Source organism: Poromitra crassiceps, assembly GCF_964638095.1.
Source record: "Poromitra crassiceps genome assembly, chromosome: 19".
NCBI lineage: Eukaryota > Metazoa > Chordata > Actinopteri > Beryciformes > Melamphaidae > Poromitra > Poromitra crassiceps.
The window spans coordinates 12,355,051-12,372,702 of NC_139646.1; the positions used below are offsets into that span (position 1 = coordinate 12,355,051).

The following is a 17,652-nucleotide window of genomic DNA, read 5'->3' on the forward strand; positions in this document are numbered from 1 at the left end:
CGCGGGAGTAGAAAAAGGAAATAAAATAAAATGAGTACCGAACCGAGAAGCGAGGAGGCCCGGGCCGGTAGTCTTTTACGTGTACGGTTCCTCTTCGCGTACTGAGACGATTCAGTTTGGCCCGGCGACGAGGCTCCAGCGACCCGAGACGTCGAGCATCTTTATTCAAGCTTTCAAATCCCTCGACGTGGTGGAGGAGAGAAGAAGGATGCAGGGAGCATGCGCAGTGGAGGATGGTGAAAACTGGAGACACCCACTGGCATAGAGACGAGACGACATCGAACAAAACAATATGCCAGCCACAGTAACCACCTTGGAGTATGAGTTTTAGTCTTTGAATTATTTTGGAGTTTATATCTGAAAGCTCTGCCTTCAAGTAGGCTAGGCTAGGCTAGACTAATTTTATGAAGGGAGGCTGAAGTGTAGCCTATCTGTGTGGCAGGCAGCTGTTGGGGGTGAGTGACAGGTGTTTCCACTCTGAGTGTCTGGTTGCATGAGGCTTATGAGCAATGGAATCTGTCTGGACAGTCTGTTACTAATTTACACACACCTTTATTAATAGGTGCCTACAGGTTCATTCTTGCAGTGGTAGAGAGAGAGATAGTGGGGTGACCCTAGACTATAGAAAACTCAAATACACAGCAGCAGACTATAAATAGGCCAACACCAGGCAAGCCTTTCTGCCCAGGGACTAAGGACTACAAGCTGTGCTCACTGAGTTCCCAAGAAACGGAGGCAGAGCTGCATTTCCAATCAGAATGTGAGTAATACACAGAGGCAAGTGATAGGCTATACTCCTGCACAAAGTTTTACAATAAATGAATAAATAGGCCTAAATAAATAAATAGACAATAACAATACCAGTGTAACAAATGCAAGAATTATAATGCCAGAAAAACTCTTTATATGGAATTAAGGGAGAGGGAGAAATAGACAGTGAGAGGACTAGTAAACTAGTAAACAGTGACACTGAGCAAATATAATATTTTCAATTTATTCAACAATAAATATAATTTACCAACCATGGTTAGAAGAATAGTATGTGATTAAAACATTTACAACTGGTGCAGAACACACAATTTCAAAACTAAAATAGTATCAAGACAGAAATTTCAGATTCTACCCAAATAAAACATTAGTTATTTTACATTATCAATTATTTAGGTCATATCCAGCATAATGCAGATATGAACTAAATGGAACATTCCCTGATTTGACCTTTTATTTCCAGTGAAGTACATCATCAACATGAAGATATGGCAACCTGTCTGACGTTTCTGCTATACATACAGACATACAGTACATTATGCCATAAATAATCAGGTATTGGTCAGAAAGAACATACATACTACTACTACCCTACAGTGATATCTTATATTATTCTTAATATACTAATTACAAAAATTGTGATGAGATCTTTTTTTGTACCAAATTCAAACACTGTAATATAATTTAAAAATTCATATTGCATATTCACAATATGTATGTATGTAATATATTCACAGCATGTCAATTCACAAAACACTCTTATCTTTTCTATAGCATTGTCCTCAATGCTTAATCCCTTGATCAGAAACCAAAAAGAGTGATGTCACGTGACATCTTCTCTGTGATGCTGCAAATTCTAGGTTTAAATTCCCCAAATGTTGAATGTCAACTTTGAAATTATGTTGTTTTCTTCTATGTTGTAAGGGTCAGCCAAGGCTCATAACACACACTGTCTAACATTGCCAGAAACCAGAGATCAGAGTTTGTCCCAACCCCTAATCTGTGTTGACACATCAGTACAGACTCAGAATGATTTCTAGCTGTGGGAGAGAGATGTTGGTGACATTCACAAATCCTTTACTGAGTGCTGAGTGCAACATGATGTGCACGCAGCTAAAGTGTCCGGTAGTGGTGCTGCGGCAGTGCAGGAATGGTTCCACAATTGGGGAAACATTAGTGACAATTGGTGATGGTGCTTGTTAAAAAAAAAAAAAGCATGGCGCATACAGGAGTGCAGCTGCTGGTGCCAATGGGGATAGGAAGATCGTCGAGAGTCGGGGTTTGAGGGTGTGGGTAGGGGGATGTGGATGTGGGAGAAGGCATGATCAGGAAAGGGGGCAGGGCTAGGGAAAAGGGGCTGTAGCTAGGGATAGGAAGGTCATGGAGAGTCTGGATTCAAAGGGTGGCTAAGGGGTGTTACCTCGGTACTTTGGTCGGGCGTCCATACAGGCATGATTGGCTGTGTCTGCGGGTGGTTGGTCGGGGCGCCTGTTCGGGGCGGAAGGGAGCTGGTGGGAATAGCGGCTGGCAACTGTGCATATGTGTCGGAGGAAGCATGGTACTAGTCTATGACTCTCCCCAGATCGGCAGAGGGTGGAGCAGCGACCGGGGCAGTAGGGGGAGGGAAATTGGCCAAGTACAATTGGGGAGAAAATGTGGGAAAAAAATCTGGAAAATTGTGGGTAAGGGGAGTGGCTAGAGGGATGTGGGTGGTGGGAGGGGAGGGGAGGGGTGTGTGTGTGTGTGTGTGGGGGGGGGGGGGGGGGGGGGGTCAAGGAAGGGGGCAGGGCTGGGGAAAAGAGTCAGGATTCAAAGGGTGGGTAGGGGAAGTGGGATGTGGGTGATGGGAGGTGGCGTGGTCAGTCAAGGGGTGGGGATAGGTAATATAGGGGCCATAGCTAGGGATAGGAAGGTGGTAGAGAGTCAGGATCTGAGGGTTGAGTAGGGGGAGTGCCTAGGGGGCTGTGGTGCGATTTTCATGGTGAGGGATGGGGCAGATAGGGAAAAAGGGGCATCGCTAGGGATAGGAAGGTTGTAGACTAGAGTCAGCGTTCGTGGGGTGGGCAGGAGGAGTGGCTGCGGGGATGCGGCTTGGTTAGGGGTAAGTTTAGTTTAGGGGTAGTAGGACCATTCTCCATCTTGACGACGTCCCAAAAACTGCCTAAAGTGCCATAAGGCTGAATGGCCACACCACTGCGCCATGGGCTTCAATGTATTTATGCTTGTTAAATGGAAAAATGCTTGGCGGAGTGATCTGGAATGAATTTTGAAGAAGCACTGTAGGCAAGGTCATATTAGCATATAGCCTACGGCTTGAGTCTCTGAAAACTGAACCTAGAACACCTTCACTAAGGGGTCAAATGAAAACAAAGAATGGCACAAACTCTGAGGTAACAAATGGCAAATGGTGGAATGTGAAACACAGAGAGGCAGGGATACAGAGAGAAGAGTGAGAGAGACTTTCACAGTACCACATAAAAGACAACTTGAGACAACATTTCCCTGTTCAAGTAAATGGATGTTTGAAACAACTTTGAACAGTCGTCATTAAATGAACTAAACGTAATCTTTAGCAGTATATTATTTTGCAATATTGAGATGTGAAGGATGAGATAAGCGTTAACATATGAGAAGTAGGCATGTTTATGGTTCATAGAGATGTTCCAGAAACTGATCTGGAATGAATGCTCGTTTGTGCTGCTTCGTTCCCATAGTGTCCCAAGTGTTTGCTTGGCTCAGTGTGCCGTGTGCTGACAGTTTCCTTGTTTGATCTCATTACCACAGTCATACTATTCTGTCGATAAAATGCCTAAACATCTGGTTCATTGCCGCTTCCTCTGCCAGAACATAAACTGGAACCAAACTCAAAAAACTCAAATCCATAGAATTTTTGTTTATGTTCAGAGATCAACCTCCAACTCGCAGTTGCAGAGCACATTCAGAGCTGAGGAACAGGATCTGAGTGTTTCCCTTAGAAGAATTTGTCCCCACCCTCTCTTCGCAACGCACACCTGGTCAGTGTTGCCAGGCATGCTTTTTTCAGTGAATCAGTCGCATCCAATACACATTGAATGGGGGGTGCTTTTTGTCACCAATGAAATTGGGTATAGTGGGCATACAGTAGGCTGTAACTGAGCGTTCAAACCTACGTGGGGGGGAAACCAAATTTGCGTGATGAGATTACATACAAAGTCAAACGTGCGTATGAGGCGAAATTCGCCCCAGGTGACGCGATTCACATGTATGGTACTGCACGAATGGCGTGAAATTCACCTCGCGAATGAAAATTTGTGTGATGCTGTGTCGCGTCCCAGACATCACATCCTTACCCTGACGTGAATCACAAGATGGAGTCTAGGATAAACAGATGGTAGCGGTTTGTGGGTTCCCGTAGCAATACGACACCAGTCTTGTGGAATATCTTAATTTAAGCATCTTTGACTTCTTGAAAAGCGCTATATAAGTTAAATGTATTATTATTATTATTATTATTATTATTATTATTATTATTATTATTATTATTATTATTATTATTATTATTAATAATAATAGTAATAATAATAATAATAATAATAATAATAATAATATCAGGACCGCAATAAAAAGGAGAGGGCTTGGAGGAAAGTGAATAAGGAAGTTAGTAAGTTCTGAAAATGTGTTTTATTCCAGCCAATATCGGTTGTACTACGAACCAAGTTAGCACACGCAGCCTGCAGGCGTGGGCTGTTGCGCCTCCTGTGAGGTAACAGTGCTAACCGCTGAGTCACTGACCGTGCTGTCCACTGTGGGACAGGCTGGACTCAGTATATTATACTGTATGTTCATGCAATTTGGTGGATGCTTTTACCGAAAAACACCTTACAATACCATGAGTGCATTCATCTTCAGCATGGGGGACCCAGGTGGAAATTCACCCCCCTAATCCTGGCAGTGTAACACAGACCTACTGGACTGGACTGGGCCATCTCCTGCTTCAGACCAAGAGTTTCTTTAAAACCTTTACCTCCCCTCCCTTATAACGTTCTCATGTTTCAGTTCTCTGTAGATGTAGATGCTGCCATGCCATCCTCTGGTACCTGTACCTTCTCTTTAGAGTCTACTGTCTCCCCTGTGGGCCCTGGTTTGTCCTCTGTGCCCTCTGTCAGAGGGTCTTTGTGGGGGAACATCCACGACAGAGCAGCTCCGGCAGTCCCGTCGCCGCTCTGCCGTGAGAAGCAGAGGAAGGTGGCCCAGACGAAGGCACAGCAGCCAGTAAAGGAGGTCCGCAGATACAGAGGCACCAAGGCAAAGTTCATAAACTGATGGAGACACACAGATAGAGAGAGAGAATGGGAGACAGAGAGACAGAGAGAGTTTAATATCACTTGGTGCTTGGTACAGTATATTATTCATTTCCACATTCAATCATGAATACCATAATTATCTGGTGTAAGATCCAGTTTCTGAAAGTGTCACCCTCGTTTGTTGTTAGAAAATTACTTCAAAATGCATATACTCTGTAAGTATTTGGGTGAGATCTAATATAATCTAGACTACCTTGTCTTAATCTAGAAGAAATTTGAGAATGAAAATTAAGAATAAAATTAAAATTACAAAATAATGAATATAAGGGTTTCTCGACAGGTTTCTCTTGCAAAAGTGGTCATAGAGCATTGGTTCCCAAACTGTGGTTGTCCGTGGGGCTCCGCCTGGTGGTCCGCCAGAGCATTGCACCCCCCCCCCGCCCCCAGACAACAGTTTTTACATAATACACATTAACCCTGAGGAGTAGGCTTGGTCTGATTTTAAGAAATTTTGCGCTCCAAACTTAGGCTAAATTTTGGCAAAGGGAAAAAAAAACATTTTCAAAGGGGTCCTCTTTTTCACAGGCTAATGTTGGCAGGTGTGTGTGTGTGTGTGTGTGTGTGTGTGTGTGTGTGTGTGTGTGTGTGTGTGTGTGTGTGTGTGTGTGTGTGTGTGTGTGTGTGTGTGTGTGTGTGTGTGTGTGTGTGTGTGTGTGTGTGTGTGTGTGTGTGTGTTTTTTTGAACCAGTAGCCTTATGTTGTTTTATAGCCTTTCTGATGCTATTGCATTGTTAAATCATGGGGGTTGGGGGGGATGTATCTGCAGTGGAAGTGGTCCCTGTGAAATTTGGTTTGGTACATAGTGGTACTTGGTCTGAAAAGTTTGGGAACCCCAAGGTTGACATCAGGTGGTCTAAACCCCCCATTTCAAAAGAGTGCAACAGTGAAATGTGAGTTTAATGTGCTTGTTTACCTGCATGAATGGCCAGAACATCAGCCCAGTCTGAAAAAAGAGAGAGAGAACAAAATGTACACTGAATATTATGAAAGAATTAACCAACACAGATGTAGTTAAAACCCTGTGGCAATAACAGAAAATAAACTTTACCCTTTAGTTTCAGTGACTGACAGACCAGTAGATCAGATTAGATAAGAGAAGACTGTTAGCTAACCTGATCAGTAGAGTCAACAGTAGAGATAATACAATAACTTGCAAATTAAGCAATGAAACTTGCTAGCCTATGAAATAATGTTATGCATTAACAGAACTGTGAATATAAGGTGTAGATCGGAATTTCTCTTCAGTTTTCTTCAGACTTCACAGCTTGAAGGGCTAGAGCAGGGGTGGGCATTTTTTTCCCCCAGAGGGCCATACTGACTTACATCAAGTAAGAGAAGGGCCACACATTGGAGATTATACCTGCCAACACTCCTGATTTTCTACCTATTTTTAACCTTCTCTCCCATTGTGATTGGTAATTTCTTGTTAATCTCCTGATATAATAGTGATACAAATCCAATGGCTGTAGCAGATGAGATTTATTAACATAATTCTGCCTTTTATTGAGTTGTTGGGGGTAATTTTGTTTTTCTTTGAGGCCGGATTGAGATGGTCCAGGGGCCAGGTCCGGCCCTGGGGCCGCATTTTGCCCATGTGTGGGCTAGAGGGTCTAAGAGCCATTCTCCCACTTTGAAGAGCAGCCACTGGCCTACTAATGGCTTGTTATGCAATTACTTACACCCATCTGGAATATTGACCCCTCCCCCCATAATGTTCTATTGATCCTTGAAGGAGAAATTCTCCTCAAGGACCTTTGGGATGATCTCCCTATACTCCCTATGTCAGCCTGCTGCCCGTATAGTACATACAGAAAGGCAAATGCAAAATGTATTGATATAATTAGTTCATTTCATACACAAGGCAAATTCATTTGTGCTTTTTTATAAAACACAAAAAAATACAGAATCTGTCTCAGAAAATCACAGCACTCCGGCGTCCGGGTAGTGTAACAGTAGATTCCCTGCCTACCAACACGAGGGTCACAGGTTCGCACCCCTGTGTTACCTCCGGCTTGGTTAGGCATCCATACAGGCACGATTGGCTGTGTCTGCAGGTGGGAAGCAGGACTAGGGGCATGTGTCCTGGTCGCTGCACTGGCACCTCCCGCTCCTGTTCGGGGGGAGAACGGAACTTGTGGGAATAGCGTGATCATCCCATGTGCTACGTCCTGCCGGTGAAGCTCGTCGCTGTCAGGTGAAAAGAAGCGGCTGGCAACTGCGCATGTGTCGGAGGAAGCATGGTGCTAGTCTACAGCTCTCCCCAGATCGGCAGAGGGTGGAGCAGCAGAAAAAATAATAATCACACTCAACTCATAAAATGACATTAACTGTCAACTCACTCTCTAGGAAGTCACATCTGAATCTAATAAGTTACATGGTGAACTCTTGCTGCAGAAGCTGACATGCTGGTGGGGAGATAACGGTCTGAGTGTCCGCCCTCTGCTCTGCTCTCACTCACCTTGTATGTATTCAAGAATTTCTCCCTCCAGTCTTCCAGGATGTCCTCTTTGCCCTCCAGGAAGCTAACTCCTGGTTGCAATCAAAGGGAGACAAACAGTCTTCATTATTTGAGTGACAGCTGGTGACTTTCTTTGATTTCAAATTCCGATGACAACACATTATAGACATTATGTAGTGGCAAACAAAAGGTGGGTAAACTATGAGCTCCAGGTGATCACCATAAGGAAAGACGTTCACAAAATCAGAAATGTCCTAGTCCAGTGATTCTCAACCTTTTTCATATCAAGGACCCTAATCTAGTCCGCATTTAGAGCCACGGGCCCCCAATTGATGAGATTTTGTCTCTTTGACCAAAATCTGAGATTTTTTGTTTGTTTAGTATGACTTTATCCAGAATGTCATGATTGTCTGTATTAGAGAGAGATAACAAGAGTATCAGAACAGTCATTCTTCTACATTCTATAACTCTCTTGACTTCTTATAAATTAAATAGGTTGAAGTTTAACAATTTTCTGGGGAACCCCTGGAGGACCTTGGCTGTGGTGGTCCCCAGACCCCATGTTGAGAACCATCGTCCTAGTCTGTAATAGTAGCCTATTTATAGTATTTTTATAGGCTAGTACTTCTATAGCAGGGGTGTCAAACATGCAGCCCGGGGGCCAGATCTGGCAACCCAATGGGTCCAATGCGGCCCAAAGGATGACTTTGCAAAGTGTGAAAATTGCACTGAGAAGTCCTTCAATCCAATGTGATGCACTTGTGAAGGCAAAGAGGTAGGTTTCAGGAGCAAGTTAAATATGAAGTTGCCTATTCATGTTATCTGTATTAATCATTAAATGGTCAGCTATTTTCATTACCTTTGCTTGACTATAGAGAATTGCACAGTTGCCATCAATTGTAATCAGGGGTGTAGTGATAAATACAGAGGTGGGTAAACTATCCAAGGTGAGTAGTTTACCCACATGGTTTGCCCTCATTGATTGATACAGTTGATCTGAAAATAGGTGAGTAAATAATCTGCCTAATTTCAAAGGGGTCTACACCCCTAATTGTAATGCACAGTAGGCTACAGACAGTAGATATTATAATGTGCTTGATGGTATCTGAGATAACCCTACATATTGTAGGGTTGTACCTGTAATTCTTTACACTAAGATAAATGTGAAAATGTTGAGGGTTTTGTCATTTATAGGTTATTATTGATTTTCATTGTCTGTCCCACTTGACACCAAATTGGGTGGCATAGTGGCCCGTGGACTAAAATGAGTTTGATACCCCTGTTCTATAGACCAAATCAGCGGGATGTTTACATTTACTTCCGGGTACCCCTGAGGTCCACACATTATAATGGCGGTGGACGGCACAAACTGACATGTTGAAGACAAAAACAGACAAAGAAGACAAAAATGGTTCGTCCGTGTTGTGTTGTTGTTTAATATCATTCATAACAACACTTTCACTAACGTTAGTGGAGACCAGACTAGCTAATTTACCTGTTGGACCAGACTAGAGTAGACTTGAAGCTAAATTAAATTGACGTGGCGTCAGTAGCTCTGTCTGTACCAGGCTCTTTCTCGCCGAGAAGAGCCTGGTGACGCGAGGTTACATGTCTGTAACGTTAACGACTCTGCAAAAAAACAGCGAGTTTGACAGACAAACAAACGTTATTAGCTAGCTAACACTACATAAAACAAATACAGAAGAAAGGCTAGATACGTCGGACAAGCATGTTTACCAACCGTTTAACCATTTAAATTGAAAGTAGTCGGCCGAAAACAACGAGAGGGTTTGACAGCATTTATTTGACAACACGCACATTTAAACCTGCCGCCTTCCCCAAGTGGTACCCGGAAGTAAATTTGTTTACATGGTGACGTCACGGTGATTTGGTCTATAGTATCTGTTGTGTTAGTGTTTATTGTTTAACTTTAGTCATGTATCATCTGCTAGCACGTGTTTCACGTGGCCTCTGTAGGTCACGGGACAGGTGGGACCCACGTCCGGTTACATTCACCGGTATCGGATCCGTAACCAGTTACCAGACCAGTTAACCATTAATTAACTAACTGCCCTCTGGTCCCTCCCGCACTGACCGACCTGTGTAGAAGACGGAGACGGCCAGGGGCGCAGCGGTGGTCTGATCCAGGAGCAGTTTCCGCGCCACCATCCCGACGGAAGCCCCGGGGAACCTCCTCTCCAGGAACCGCATCCAGAAGAAGTTGAAGTTGCCATGGAAACTGAACGCCACGACAGCGACGTTGCGCGTATGCCTCCAGTCCACCTGCTCTCTGTGGGAAAAACACTGATGCACGAGATCCCCCCCGGCAAACAGGCTGCCGTACAACGTCACGTTGCTCACCCAGGGAAACCGACGGACATGTCTGAGAAACGCCTTTCTCATATTTGATGGTCGCCCTGGAGGAGTAGCGGTTAGAAGAGCGTCCTGATCTCTGCGGCGTATCAAAGATTATTCATATTCGTCCAATTTCCCATCCAATAAAGAATATTGCAGATAATTCCCAGTTTTATTTCTAAGATATGAGCGCCATCCGACACTGCTCCGAGCTGGACTATGTGCGTACAGGTTCAGCTGGTTCAGCTGCTGCGCTGTAGTGAACGAATTCGGCGTAAAATTAGTAACGTTACGCCCCCCCATACGTAAAATCAGAGTAGAGGTGAAGGGCGGAGCAAAATGGAAAACCATACGGCCTACGCCTACGGGGTCATATTTATGATGATTGCAAATGTGTTTGCTTCCCCCAGGTGAATGCTGTGTAAACTGACAGTCGCAAGAGAAATAATTTCAGAGGTGACGTACGGTGTAGGCCTAAATGTCCAGTGAAGTCAGCAAAATGAGAATTTATAGGGCAAACTATTTTATTTATATTATGGTCCAATCCACATGCATGTGGGGGTGTCCCGCCCCTCTGTTACACAGTTTAATCAAACTGCAGTTTACACAAAAACATTTTTTTTTAGTACAGCTGATCATTTATTGCAGCAGCAACCTTTGCACTATGAAGATGTTAAACCCAGTAGGTGGCAGTAATGCAACACTTGGATGCCGACCGCCATAAAACTCAAAAGAAATAGAAGAAGACATCCAGGAAGTGAAAGCTTTGTTTACTGTAGGCAAAGAAGCCTCTTTGCTGTAGGTAAAATGTGTCTAATGTAAGTTCAAAGCTGTGTAGTTAGTTATTACTCGGTATGACAGTAGGATAACGTTAGTCAACTAAAGTTCAAAGTGGCCCTAAGGAAATGCCTTTGTTAATACAAAATAGAGGAGTTGAACGACCAAGCTCGACAGCGGAACTGTTCGACAAATATCCACATTTACAGGTTGGTAGGTTGATTATCGGCCAGCGAGTAACGTTAGCTAGCTTGCTAGAAGATGTCATCCTGGTTAACATGGAGCACGAAATGGTAAAGCTAGCAAACCGATAACGTTACATACAGCGGATGTGCGACTAGTAGTCCATGCAAAATAAGGTTTGACCTTAAACTAATTGCAACAGAATTTATCTTCAAATGTTTGTTTATATTGATGCCCTAAACACTATAGTGAAAATCCCAGAAAATCCCATTAGCGTTAGTGGAAGTATGTTATTATTATTATTTTTTTAATGGCTGCCATTATCAAATTTGTGCCATATCTTGACTCCAACTAGACCTAGAATGACAAATGTTGTGTCTATTTCCACATTTTGGGGGAAAAGGAATCCATAGAAATAGTTGTTGAGTCTCTAAGTAGAACAGATTTTTATTTTCTCGAAGGCCAGAGGTCTCTGATTTCCACATGTGGATATTGGTGTGCCCAACTGCTGCTATGATGTTACAGCTATCAGAGCTACTGGTTTGGCTCTCTTGTGTAACTCCAGCTATAATGCCCATGCCCATACCATGGAATGTGTTGTGGCCATCAATGGTTCTTATGGTCAACATTATCAACAATTTACTGAATGAAGTGGCCTTGAACATTGCCAGGGAGGTATGCTCCTTGAGAAACAGCTGCACTTGACTCAAACTTTTTCACCTCCTGATATGAGGAACAGAATCCAAGGTTACAAGTGTTTCCACCAAAAATATAGATTCAAATTGGTGATGCATTGTATTCCAAGTCCTATGCACCTCGGACATGGAATGGACTACAAGAACCCATCCACTTAGACACCCTGGTCTCGTTTGGTGAATTTAAAGCTCTATTGCAGAACGTTTTACACAAAGAATGCATTTGTTTTTCATAGATTGGGCCACGACTGTATCATCCTCATTCAGACACTTTCCTCACACAGAACAAAAGGTTCTGTGTGATTACCTAATTTTATTGCTGCTGCTGTCTTGGCCAGGTCTCCCTTGTAAAAGAGATCTCGTATCTCAATGGGACTTCCTGGTTAAACAAAGGTTAAACAAAAAAATAAAAAAAGATCTGTAATGGCGTGATGAGAACCCTTGCCGCCCACATGGCCTGTCCTACTAGCCTGGGTAAACCCAGCCTCCACGTGACCTGCTCTCAGACCTGCTCTCAGTCACTACTAGTGAGTAGTAGTGAGTTTATGCTTCCCGACAGTCTGTATAGATAAATGAACACATTTCACCTATGAAATAAGTTGATATCCTCACGCCACGGCTTATATTAGTTTCAATGTGATACATTTATGTACATCTGCAGGTGTTGAAATTTACTTTTTTTTGTGAGGTAATACATTTTACTTTTATGTCACAGGAAAATGCAAGAGCATTTCATGCCAAGCCATTTGCTGATGTTGACCCAAAGTGCCTTCTGTATGTCCAACAAAGAGAGTTTGCTGCAACAACACCGGCAGACAGTAAGTATATACTACCAGAGAGCTAGTGAAATCAAAACTGATCATCATTCAAAGGTCAGCCATAGAGGGATTAAATCCCCTTGATCATGTCATTCCATTCTCCCAGTTCACCAAAGTGTATGCAGCATCCAGCATCTCTTTACAAAGGAAACATCCACCCTAAAACACTTTTAATACAGCTTGAAGAAGAAGAAAACATGCTGCTGATGGGTGCCTTTTGTGTTTGGTGGTGTATTTTTCTTATTCCTGCATATTCCTACGCAACACGATGTCATGTTGTCATATCATGTCAGCGCAGGTAGCATACAATGGAATAATAATAATAATAATAATAATATATATATTTAAAAAAAAAATCCAATAATTCTCCTAGTGTTTGGAAGGACCGGGTATGAAAAAATGATGTTCCAATTTGATATGAACTCGTACAGTGAAACATGTCCGCCTTTAACTGTCTCATAAATTGCACTGTGATTTACCATCCCTGCACCATAATGAGAATGCCTGCTTTCTTCACTTTTCTAACCCAGATTATGTTTCTGTCATGGGATCTGATGATGCCACCACCTGCCACTTAGTCATGCTGCGACACACAGGTAATGTTCCCTCACTAGCTTTGTGCTCTGTATGTAACGTCCATGCTCTCTGTGTGTAGGGTAAGGAAGTCAATGTCTGCCTTGACACCGTTTCATGATGTCTTAGGAAGTGGAGCTGTTTGCCTTGCACACTGCGATGGTTCCAGCACCTGGAGTGAAGTCCCGCTCATTGTGAAAGCTGTCACATCGCTGAGTAACCTCACTAAGGAGGGCCGGTATGACACCCAGTCACCCACACTCACAGAGTGCATTATCAAATTGACTAGATTAGAAATGAGATGACATGACATTTTTATGATCCCCATGGGGAAATTGCAGCTATGGTAACGGCATGAAACACAAGAAAACACATAAGTAGGCATACAAATTTAGGATATATATTTAGGATAAGGATATATATCATTTTATTATCATGTTTTCATTATCCTATTCAAGTGCCCCTTATTCCCTTCATTTTGCAGACTGGAGCTCCATCTTGTAGGAGGATTTAACGATGAGTCAAAGACTTCCCATAAACTCAGCCTTAGCCTATTGGGTATGGTCTTTTTTCAGGTGATTTGTTTTAGTGTACATGCTGATAGCAGTTGAGCTTTGTGGAACATAAAAGTCTGCATTTTACAGCGGCATTCCACAAACAGAAAGAGGAGATTCACCTAGAAACATGCTGCATCACAGGTAAACAGCTATGACTTTGCTATTAATCTTTTTCAGTGTGTTCACTCTTTCGTATTGACTGCTTGGAAATATTGTATCAATGATTGGTTTGTCTAATCAACCCTACTGTATTAACTTATTGTAGAAATGAATGATGACATTGTAGATGGAACTCACAGACCTGTGATATATGGAATAGGTAAGTGATGAATAAGCTACAGAGTGAGTGGGATCCCATGCTTGCATGGTTAGTGATCATCACTGATATATTGGTTCTTTGTCTCTGTCGGTCTGTCTGTTTGTCTTGTCTGTCTGCCTGCACAGGTGTAAATGTTAAAACAGGGGATGTGTTCCCTGCCTCTTTCATTCATAAAGGACCAGCAGAGGAGCTGCGTTCAGCGCGTACCTTCACTGGGGGACAGGTAGATGTGAATTTGCATTCCGCATGAGTAACAAACAAGACAGATAATGAACAAACCCCAGATGTACTTTTTCCTATTGAGTCATTTATGTGAAAAGTAAATGGCTTCATTTTTGTAAAGCAAGGTGACTTCTATAAGAAGTATTTTTCTGTGATACACCAGGGGTCACAGTCCCCTCATTGACTGCTCTAAGACGGAAAATCAAAGCAAAAAGTAATAATAATAATCCAAACGTGTGTCCTCTGCAGATGGCTGACATATATGACTCAAGTCGTGGACTCGTTAAAATCGGCCCCTGCAAGTGGACTCCAAATCTGGATATCGCCTTCTGGCTGTCACAAAACGATGACACCATTTTAAAGGTAAAGGCAGCTGGAAGGAATGAGTCAGGAAGACCTGGATTTCAGCACTTCCGGTTCCTACGTGTAAAAGTCAATGGGATTTTTGTATGGGGATTTTGGTTAAAGAAGGTCTGTGGTCAACAAAAGTTTTTGAAACAGCCTTGTGTTCAGCAAGATAATCTTCACAAATGAGGAGGAGGATGCGATTTTCAGAAAACACTTAAAAAGTCATAAAAGGAGTCCTCATTTGTGAAGATGTTTTTTTATACTTTATTTTTTGGTTTTATAACATAAATAAACATGAGGTCGTTCAGTTACATTGCATGAGATACACACAGGTTGTTAGACACAGAGTGGTACATTTTCATTTACATTCACAAACTTTCACAATTGCATTTAGTTTAGTTTCAGTTGTCAGACTCTTTGTTGGTCAAGTATGTATCCCATTTAGCCCAGTACTCTTCTCCCCTTTCTTAAACAGAATGTGATGCGTTCTAAGCTGTATTGTTGATGATATCTACCCATTGGGTGGGAGGCTCTTTAAGAAGCCAGAATCTTGTAATTGCCTTCTTGCTTGCTACTATTAGAATTTTTATTAAATATTTGTCTCTGATGTCCAGTTCCTTAGACATGTTTCCTAGGTAAAAGGAGAGACAAGTGAACTCTATATCAAATCCTACAATACTCTGGCAGCTTGGACGTCAGCCCAGAAAGGCTGCAAGGTGGGACAGGACCAAAATATGTGGGTGTGGTCCGCCATTAGTGCCCACATTGTCTCCAGCAGTGGTTCTGAAAACCAGATAGTGAAGATTATCTTGCTGAAAACAAAGTTCGCTGTTTCAAAAATGTTTGTTAACCACAGACCTTATTTCATGCTTTTAACATAAATTCCCATACAAAAATCCCGTTGACTTTTACATGTAGGAACCAGGAAGTGCAGGGACTTCTGGGTAAGCTTACAAAAATACATCATCCCTGTGGTACTCTATTGCCCTAAATGTTATCTATCTCTTCCTTGTCATATGTAATTATTCCTTATGTAATTAGTACAAACAGTTCCCACAGTAAGGGTAAGAAAGCACTCCAGCGGGCAGTACAGTTCAGACTTTCTGACTCTTTCTTCTCTCCCACCAGTACCTGTCCACCTCTCCACTGGTAGAACCTCCACACTTTGTCCAGCACATCAAGTCCACCATCCAGTTCCTCTTAGAGCACCCCAGCTCTGACAGCCTGTTCCCAGGTGACCAGCCCCAGCTGTACCACCGGACTGAGCAGGGGGACTGGGAGAGGGCCACCCAGCCATAGAGCTCTACTGCCATCCTCCCTCCACTAAACCTTAAAGAGCGTGGTGTAGGTAATAAAAAAAAAAATTGGCTCATGATTAGTATGAAAATACCCCCCCCCCAAAAACAACGTAATTATTTTTCACACATCACTAGTTGCTGAACATTCTGCTGGGGCTGACTTCACAGGGGGTAGTTCCATTTCAGCAGCAGTGGCCAGCTGGCAGCTGCTTTATAAAAATGAGTCTAGATGCAGCTAAAATCCCATTGCTATATACAGTACCCCTCCCACATATTAATGTAATGTGGTCTCCATCCTGCACCATGCTCTTTAGCACCAACATGACTAGCTTGCCTCTCAACCTCTTGGATACACTGTGACCCCTCTGCCCCTTATCTATGTTTTTCTGTTCATCATGGCAACCCCCCCCGTGTGTGTGTGTGTGTGTGTGTGTGTGTGTGTGTGTGTGTGTGTGTGTGTGTGTGTGTGTGTGTGTGTGTGTGTGTGTGTGTGTGTGTGTGTGTGTGTGTGTGTGTGTGTGTGTGTGTGTGTGTGTGTGTGTGTGTGCGCGCGCGTGTGTGTGTGTGCGTGCTTTCCTGACTCAACTGGCTGGCCCCAGTAGAGGAAGTGCAAAGCCGCTCTGTTCATGCCTGTCAAACATGTTTACACTCTTTTGTGGATAAAGTCTGCACCTTATGCCACCTGCTGGTTTGTGCTATGTATTGGTTAAAGTCTTACTATGCTTGTCTGTTGTATCATGTCCAGTTAATGTAGAAGTTTGTCTGCTGTTAAGGAATAATTACAGATGGGGTTGGGGGAGACTTGCTGCATGAACAATAACGATCATTTATTCTGACAGTTTATTGCAAACAGAAGATAATGCAAATTGCTTAATTTGGGACTGTTGAAGGGTTACATGTCTCCACAAATGCACTCTCCTGATTAGAGTGGAATACAGTTGTTCATCACATACATACATACTGCTGTATACTTGGCTTTGAATGCGTACATTTCAGAATCTGCATGTGTAAGAAATGAGCATGTGTAGAATGCTCTTCTGCAAGGGATACTATGGGTTCAAAAGATTTCCCTAGTGGAGTTTCTTTTTTCAAACTTGGGAAAATGATCACATTTTAGATATCAGAGCAGAGCTACATCTAATCTAAAGCCTTTTCGTCAGCTGAGATGCATTCTTTAATTTTACCTGTTAAATAATGCTCTCAAATGAACCTGTTGCTGAATAAATGTAAATATGGCCAAATTTAGTTGGAAGTGTTTCTGTCTTTATTTTACACAGTGACAGATAAAGTGTTCAGTTTGAATCATGGTACAGAATGAATGGGACTTTTGGTGCATCTTTAACTATAAGTTGCTGTTGCACTAAAAATTAACATTTTGTGTAAGTTGCAGTTTGATAAAACTATAACAGGGGTGGCAAACTTGTTCATGTCAAGGACCCGCTGTAGATTGGACCAAAACCCAAATTTGAAATGATTATGTCATAACCAATCCCATCTGAGAAGATTGCAGATTTGTTCGCTATAACACCAAATCACTGTCTATAGATGGAACAGTGGATCCCAACATATGTTATATAACACACACACACACACACACACACCTATATATCACACCTGTGTGTGTAAGTGTATATATGTGTATATATACCGTACCGTATATATATATATACTGTGTGTAATGTATATATATACTATATATATATATATAGTGTGTATATATATATGTATACTGTACATACACACACACACAATATAATACATATAATCGAATATACAATACATGTATTTTAAATTGTAATCCTGTTGTATTTTTTTTATTTGATTACATTTGTTATGTAACTGATGGTTTACAGTTACAATAGCTTTTTGTATCCTGATTACAGTAACAGTAACAGGATTACATGTAATCAGTTACTTCTCAAGCCTGATTTAGACGAA

The 17,652-nt window shown here is 42.4% G+C and overlaps 2 protein-coding genes across 2 annotated transcripts; one reads left to right on the forward strand and one right to left on the reverse strand.

The window, feature by feature from the left end:
* Positions 1-4,799: 4,799 nt before the first annotated feature.
* On the reverse strand, positions 4,800-9,972 carry mpv17l (MPV17 mitochondrial membrane protein like; the record flags this gene model as incomplete). The annotated part of the gene is made up of 4 exons (XM_083655779.1): positions 4,800-5,066; positions 6,025-6,054; positions 7,570-7,640; positions 9,669-9,972. 4 exons carry the CDS (start codon positions 9,970-9,972, stop codon positions 4,800-4,802), a joined length of 672 nt encoding a protein of 223 aa, XP_083511905.1.
* Positions 9,973-10,689: 717 nt separating this feature from the next.
* Positions 10,690-16,953, forward strand: ntan1 (N-terminal asparagine amidase). The gene is made up of 10 exons (XM_083655230.1): positions 10,690-10,910; positions 12,295-12,397; positions 12,928-12,993; positions 13,100-13,208; positions 13,455-13,528; positions 13,615-13,668; positions 13,793-13,846; positions 13,972-14,069; positions 14,318-14,431; positions 15,545-16,953. Exons 1-10 carry the CDS (start codon positions 10,830-10,832, stop codon positions 15,713-15,715), a joined length of 924 nt encoding a protein of 307 aa, XP_083511356.1. The 5' UTR covers positions 10,690-10,829; the 3' UTR covers positions 15,716-16,953.
* The last annotated feature ends 699 nt before the right edge of the window (positions 16,954-17,652 follow it).

What these genes read in the sequence shown, in the direction of transcription:
- ntan1 (XM_083655230.1), top strand. Translation starts at nt 10,830, where the DNA reads ATGCCTTTGTTAATACAAAATAGAGGAGTTGAACGACCAAGCTCGACA. An exon ending in TGCAACAACACCGGCAGACA is followed by an intron (nt 12,398 to 12,927) that starts GTAAGTATATAC and finishes TTTCTAACCCAG; the next exon opens with ATTATGTTTCTGTCATGGGA. An exon ending in GTACCTTCACTGGGGGACAG is followed by an intron (nt 14,070 to 14,317) that starts GTAGATGTGAAT and finishes TGTCCTCTGCAG; the next exon opens with ATGGCTGACATATATGACTC.